Below are 7578 nucleotides of genomic sequence, written 5' to 3'. Positions count from 1 at the left end.
ACAGCTGGCAGCTGCCCTCCCGAATCGCCGGGCCCTGGCGCGCGCACCCAGGCGACGCGGACCCCGCTGCCCAGCAGCTGCGCCCCTCGGCCCGGATTCCAGGTGTTCGCGGGCGCGCGCTCCGGCCGGGCGGGGGGCGGGGCGGGGGGCGGGGCGGGGCCAGGGGAGGGCGGGGCTCGGCGGGGGCGGGGCTCGCGAGGGCGGAGCCGCGCCGCCCGGCTCCCCGCCCGCCCCCCGCCGCCCGCGGCCCCAGCGCTCGCCGCCGGCGGCTGCAGCCCGCTGGCCTCTGGCCCGGCGCGCGGCGGACGTGCCGCTGACCCGCGCCTGCGACGCGAGAGCCGGGCGCGCCCCGCCAGGACGTGGAGCCATGAACCGCCTGCCCGGGAGGGTGGCGGCGCTGCTGCTCGCGCTGCTCGTGGAGGTAGGGGCCGAGGCCGGGGCCGGGCCGGGGCCGCGCCGCCCCGGGTGCCGCCCGAGGAGCCCGTGCAGTGCGAACAATGCGGAGGCGGAGCGGGGCGCAGCACAGGCGCCCGGGGACCCTCTGCGAGGGGCCGAAAGGTCGCGAGGCCGAGTGGCAGCCTGCGGTCCCGCAGACGTCCCGGTGCTGGAACGTGCGGGGGCCCCGGTGACAGGGAGGCTCGCGGCCGCTCCCCTGCGCTCTGTCCTCCCCTGCGGTCCCCCGGCCCCGCCCCCCACCCTGCGCGGGGTGCCTGTTTCTCTAGCTCCCAGCCCCCGTCTGGAGGACTCCACAGTGACCTTTCCGCGCTGTACTTCCCTTTTCACCTCCCCCGAGGAGGCCCGGGATCCCGCGGCGGGGGGCTGCGGGGGGGCGTCCCGGGAGCGACGCAGGCGCAGAGAGTGCGGGCCGCCCGGCGGTCTGGGGTCGGAGTGGGTGGGCCGCGGGGGGGGCGCGTGCGAGCGCGCGGGGAGGTAGTGGTGAGAAAACGTCACGCGGTGCCGGGGAAATAGCGGAGAGGAGCGCGAGGAAGCATTCCCGCGCGTGAAAAGGAAGCGCGGGGTCTTCAGGTGCGTGGGGAGCTCGGGTGGTGGGTGTGAGGCAGGAACCGAGAGAGGAAACGTGTGGAAGCGATGGAGGCTGGAGGCGCCTGGTGACCGCAACCCTCGTGGGGACCCCGTCTGCCCCGGGCTGCCAAGTTACATCCTCTGATGGGTTCTGTAACATGGGAGGTAGTGGGAGTCCGGGGTAGAGGCTGAATTAGAGCTTCTTCGACTCCCTGCTCTGCTCCTTTATTTTCAAGGAAATTTGCATTAAATTAATGAAGTCAGGATAAATGGGTAATGAGTAACTTCTGTCTCTTTCTTTTCTATTTTGGAGGTTGTAAAACTCTCACAGTTGGGTGTCTGCTAAAAACCACTACTTGGTTTCCTGAATTTACCGAGAAATAAATGTTATAGGATGTTGAGAGGGGAAGTCTTAGCTCTCTTGAAAGCAAGGTTGATGGAAAGCCCCCGTGTTTTTGTCCTTAATATCCCCCTGGCTGGGTATTGAATGTATTGGTCATTCATGCATTTCTTTCCGTTTGTTCAGAATTTTAAAACCTAGGAATGCGATCCCCTCCTTGACTCACCGGACATAACAAAAGAGAAATGAATCTGAGGCCATTGTTTATGAAAAACACGTACATCTGTACCTACCATGCAATACCCACCCCCACCGGACCCCACCCCTCCCCCCTCACAATCGGTGCGTGATGAAATTAGCCAGCATTCCCTTGGTTCTGCTTCTCCGGTCTTCAGTGCTGTGCCCTAGGACCACTCAGGGCTTCCGTTCTTCCCCAAATAGCTGTTGTATTGCATAGGAATTTCTCAGTAGAGTTCAGACCATGTCTGAAAGGTTGAAAGATCTGAAAGGCACCGCTGTGAGGACACTAAAACCTAACTGACTAAGCCGGGGTTTTCACAAAGTCGACTATCCAGCCGATGGGTAATTTCTATTTTCCGCAGGATGGTGTGATGTAGCTCACTTTTATGCTGGTGCTAAGGTGTCTCTGAGGCACTAAGGAGATTTCTTTATAATTCATCACATGGAATTTGATACATGAGATATATATCTGAGATGGTTTCATCTTAAATGGGCTGCTCTGAAATTCAACTAAAATGTATTGTTGTCAGAACACCTTTGGAGTCCCAGTCACACGCACACATGTGCAATGACAGTTGCTGAGTGTGAGCAGGCAAAGGTCGCTGTGAGAGAGGTATCTGATGGCTTCTGACAGCCAGAGGCAAGCTGGGGTATTTGCCTTTGTTTCTTTGTTCTGCTTGAGCTGGTTTCCTTGTAGTTGCGTAGTTGATCATAAAACACCTGGAAAAAGGGAGCCCTCTGGCAGTGGTTATTCTGGGCCTCTAGCACCCTGTTCCAAGCCAGCACCAGCCAGCACCACGCAGAGGGAGGGGTGTATGCTAGCCAGAAGCCCAGGAGTAGGGAGGGGACCTCAAAGCTGTTTTGGAGAAGGGCTGTCCTCCCCGGCTTCACCATCCCTTACCTGTTGGACATAAAGACTGCATACTTGTTTGTTACTCAGCAAACACTTGTGGAGAGCTTACCCTGTGTCAGGCAGGCATTGTTCTAAGCACCTTACAAATATTAACTCGTGAATCCTCTTGGCAATTACTTTTCTGCCCACTTTTATTTGCAGTGAGAGATGATACAGAACTTGTCCACGTTCTCACTGCTGGTTAGCGGGAGGGGCTGGAGGTGGAAGCCCAGCGGGCGCCCTCACACTGTGCCGCGTCTCTGCCTCCCCCACAGCTGCAGGTACAGACGTGGAGAGGATTTGCACGTGCTCTGTCTGGAGGCTGATATGGACTTGGGCCGGTATGCATCCCATGAAACAGGGAAACCAACAAAAGAGCCTTTAGGAATGCAGTCGCATGTGTTTCGGGGACATCCATGATTTGGCATCCAAATGAGACACCTTGGAGAGTGAAATCTGGGAATTACTGTGCCTTCCCGAGGTGGGGGGGCAGGGGGGGGCAACTCACATCAACTGCGCCGTTGTGGGAACCGCTGGTTGCGTGCTCATCCTAAAGCCCAGGCAGGGTTTGAAGTAGGAACAGGCTGCTGGCAGCACCCTCCCTTCCCTGGGGAGTCTTCTTGGGAGCTCATTCCTGCAGTGTGACCTTTCCTTTCTGCTAACTCGGAGTTTCCTGTGACTTGCACGTGAAGCCAGCGACCCCTTATCTCATCTCTCCACTCCTTCAGGCACTGTGGACCTGCTGCTTCGCTCCCAGGCACCTGGGCCATGAATCTGGCCATGGCGTGGGGGAACCCCAAAGCTCTTTTGGGGTCATTAGGTTCCATGCTTCTGTTGTGCCCACGACTCATGGGAGGCCCCAGGAATGGGCTGCAGGTGCTAGGCCAGTTCCCAGGACCCTGTGAAGGAATTCCCCACGGCCTTCCCTGGGCTGCAGCTGCTCCTCAGAAGGGAAAGAGAAAGAGGTTTCAAGCCTGACTGTGCTTTATTTGAACCTGGGGAGTAATTAGGCCCTGAGCATGAGCTTTCCCCGAGTGTGTTGTTTTTCTTCCCTCTGACAATAGCTGTTGCCATTGCAGTCTCCTTCTGGAGGTTAGGTTGTTGACACCTTTGTAATAGACTTATAAGGATTTGTTCTAAGGGCTTTGATCACTGAAGTGAGCCCAGAAATGTGTCCTATATGATTCAGTGTAAAATTCCCCAGTGCCAGTGCTGGGGGTTTGCTGCACCCCCTCCTGGGGGGTGAACGCTGTGCTGGGTTATTTTATGCAAATGACTGGTGTCAGTATCTCTCTGATCCCCAACCCCCACCCTGAACCAAACACTGAAAGCCTTTAAATGAGGCTGCCATGTGTTTCAAAGTTATCTGGCAAAAGGACAGCCCTTCTTGGGCTAGAAAAAGCAGTGGTCTTCCCTTAGAGAGAGGGTTGGAAAGTGAACATTCTCTTTTGAAACTAGGGAAAACAAGAGGATTACTGAGTATTTTTCTGAAGTCCTGTGTCTTTTGATGCCCAGGAGTGTTGAAATTAGAACTAAGTCATATTTAAGAGTGTGGTGGGTTTTGTTTCGTTTTTTGTTTTATTTTTTTTTTTGCCTTGTGCCAAATGTTTTTCGTGCCCCGGAATTCCAATGACTATGGCAGCCTCCTGGTGCCAATTTTCTGAAATAAACCCTTTCAACCCTCCCACTCTTTAGAGTTTTTAGAATCTGAGCAACATGCAATTTGAACGAAAAAGAAGACTGTCGGGAGTTTGTTATCTCTGGAAGCTCCACGGGAGGCCGGCTGCCTGTGGATGGGAGGTGACAGTGCTGAATAAACAGGTGGCAGGCAGGTGCTCTGAAGTGGGGAGAACCTGGCTCCAGGTGTGCCAGGAGGGCCCGGGGCCTTGGGCCCACACTTGGGGCTCTAATCGGCCCTTGCTTTCTCTTGGGTTAAGTGACGCTAGAACCACATAGATTAATCTAGTGGCCACTTGAGTCATCAGGCCACAGGATGGCAGGTAATTTCCCTAAGATTCACCGTTGTTATCATTTCTCGATGAGGCCTCTCAAATGTCACCCTCTCAACGAGGCCTCTCTTGACCACCCTGTATAAAATTCCAACCCGGGCCCCTCCCAGCCCCCTTGCTGTCACCAGTTCCCTCCCTCCTCTGTGTCTGTTACCTTCACAGTATGATGGAATTTCTGTCCCACCATCTAAGCATTGTAAGGGCAAAGGTTTTGCTCTGTTGTGTTAACTGAAATACCCTGCTCCTAGAACAGTACCTGACACAGAGTAGGGACTCAGTAAGTATTTGATTGAGTAGATCAGTGGGGAATGACCCTGGGAGAAGGAGCTGAGTAGTCCGATGGTAGGAGAGGGGAAGGCAATTAAGTAGCTATGGTTGCTGAAGTGGGGGCCCCTGTACTAGGACTAATAGGTAACCATTGTTTGAACACCTCTAGTGACAGAAACACACTAGCTCTCAAAACAAAGCATCAACATTTTGGACAACTTCAATTGTTCAAGTTTTCGGTGACATTGAGGAGAAATGACTCTTTTTACCTGGTCCTAAGTTTTTCTTCTTGGGCTTTTCAGAGGAAACATAATTGCAATGACAGTCCCTCGGTATTTGAACACAAGAACTGTGGTCCCCACTGTGCTCTTCTCCAGGCTTTACCTCCTTCCTGCATTCTCCTGAAACGTGTTTTGGAATAATCTCTGCATCCTCACAGCTGCCCTTTGATAGCTGCTGACCAGCCAGTGCTCAGGAAATCCTCACTGTCCGAACATACTTGGTCCTAGAATAAGGCCCCTCAAAGTGAGTTCACCCGAAACAGGGTCACATTTTCATGGTTAATAGTGGAAGGGAAGTTTGATTCAGACTTTAATTTGAAAAAGCAAAGCCCAAATTATAGAAATGAGTTAAGTTTATCCTAAGTACATATTTTTAGAATTATGAATCAGCGCGGGGAGGGGAGAGATGCATTTTTCTGGCAAAAGTCTGTGACGCATAATCGGACAGTCTCCATTTGGCATTGGAATTTAGTGACATGATCATAGTAGGGTTCGATTTTCTCCTTCTCCAGAATGATTTGCTCTAGTAACCCAACCCTCCCCCCACCGCCCACCTCCAGCTTCTGGTCTTTTTCACTCCTGTCATTCTCCTTTGGGCACCGCTTGGATCGTTATGAGTGGCTTTACTGCCAGATTCCTTTGTCTGTCATCGACTTCATGAGATGCTCCATGTTTGTGAGCCACGGAAGTCATCGTGCCATCCGTTCGTAGGATACCTGTGTTGTATTCTCCTGGGGTCCTGTCAGCAGAGACTGGTTACGGAGTTGCTAGTGTTCAGTGGGCGAGGGCTAGGGTGTCGGTGCACTCTTGTAGAAGAAGTGCGTTCAGTGGTGCGTGCAATTTGTCGTGAAGCCTCTGCCTCCCATCTCTTCTCCACTGGGACTTAATTTGAAGGGACCCTCTGTTCTCTAGGTGTGGTCTCACTGTCACTGTCAGAGCCCTTGTGTGGACCTCTCCATTATGCAGATAAGATGACCCAGCAGACTCACACTGAATTTGCAGTGACCCTTACGTTGTTTTAAACACGCGCTGCTGGGAACCCACCAATCCTCACAGCAGCTGTAGAGAGGTTCATTATAATTTTTAAAACCTATGTTGAGGACTGTATATTGATTTTAATTATATTTCACATTACTTCCTTCATCTTCTTAAGCCTGTAAACATCTGTCCGAATACTATTTTTTTAAAAAAATCTGGTATCCTTTATGGTTTTCTGTCATACACAGATTTGATCATCATGCCATTGTCGACTTGAATCCAACTGATTCATAAAAATGTTGAACAGAGCCGAGTCAAAGATGGAGACATACACCTGGGTTGGTTGAGAGAGGTGATGGAGATTTTGCTTTGGAGACCACTGATGTCCTTAATTTTTACAAGTCAGAATGCAGCTTTCTGTATGAAGTGTTTTGGCGTGTTTGATCGTTTGCCCTTGGTGAGGAGAGATCCAACAGAATGAGAGTCTAGAATGCAAGGAGCAAGACATCTAAGTTTGGGAGTTTTTGCACTCATGTTGCAGTCATCCAGCGGGAGCCTTAGGCAAGGCCATTTTGTTTGGTGAGTAGGGAACGGTGACCTTCTCTCATTGTGGTTAAGGAGTCAAGTGTCCCGACCGGCAGGACAATGCAACGTGGGACGAGGGGAAGAAACCTGTTGAGGATGAAAAAAAAGGGGAGACAGGAGACGCGAAGAATGGAGGCAAGACAGGGATCTGATCAAGCCTCAAAATTTTATTACGATGGCGGGTTATATATATAGCTATGTCAGATGGGGGTGGGATATGCTATGTCATAGGGTGGCGAGGTATTTGTCGCGGGCTGATAGGCTAGGACAGGGCGATGCCATATGAGGTACAAGGAAATGGGCAGGCTCTGGGTTTGGCGCGCGCGGGCTCTGGGTTTGGCGCGCGCGGGCTCTGGGTTTGGCGCGCGCGGGCTTTGGGTTTTGTGACCAGGAAGTTCTGCCTAGGCAAGGCCTGGGGATTTCTATGGCTTCCGACATCTCCTCCCTTTTTGTTTGTTTTAAGGAGGTGGGCCTTGACCGAGTGAGGGAACAGAGGCCTGGTTCCTCCAACGAGCAGAGCTCGTTATTGGATGGTTTTGGGTATCTTTTGTGGAGGAGAGGTAGAGATTTTTTGATACCAACCTCTATGCAAACCAGGTATGTTCTCAGGAAAGTTAAAGGGAGCCGACCGTTGTGAGTCGAGCCCTTTCCTTGCAAATGCTTTGCTTTGCACTCACCTCGGTGCCCATACCCCTCCCCAACTCGTGGGGGGAGTAGACATACCCTTAGTATTATGTCGTCCCCGTGGGGAGGAAGCCAAGATAGCCTTCTTCGAGGCCGTCCCCTGTTGCTAGCCGCTGATAATGGATTTGGATTGGTTTGGCCAAAACAGCATCGATTTGGTTTTTAATGAGGTCAGTAATGCGCCTAAAAGCCCATGGTCCGAAGGCTATTAAGAGAAGGATGCATAGGAGGGGGCCAAGGGTGGGGAGCAGGTAGGGGAGAAGTCCGTTGAGACCCGTC

The 7578-nt window shown here is 52.7% G+C and overlaps 1 protein-coding gene across 2 annotated transcripts in view; it reads left to right on the top strand.

Moving 5' to 3' along the window:
* The first annotated feature begins 245 nt into the window (after positions 1 to 245).
* The window catches only part of VOPP1 (VOPP1 WW domain binding protein), a 57066-nt gene continuing 49733 nt past the window's right edge, over positions 246 to 7578 (top strand). The window contains exon 1 of one of the 2 annotated variants that reach the window (XM_081079761.1): positions 246 to 421. In XM_081079761.1, the coding sequence (XP_080935887.1) occupies positions 368 to 421 (54 nt within the window). In that variant the 5' untranslated portion in view covers positions 246 to 367. Of the gene's footprint in view, positions 422 to 975; positions 1027 to 7578 lie in introns of those variants that run through there. The other variant, XM_081079762.1, reaches the window with a different exon arrangement.

This window comes from Rhinolophus hipposideros (assembly GCF_964194185.1).
Source record: "Rhinolophus hipposideros genome assembly, chromosome: 18".
In the NCBI taxonomy this organism is placed as follows: Eukaryota; Metazoa; Chordata; class Mammalia; order Chiroptera; family Rhinolophidae; genus Rhinolophus; species Rhinolophus hipposideros.
Note: the sequence above shows the minus strand (reverse complement) of the source record. Positions and strands in the feature narration are given on the sequence as shown.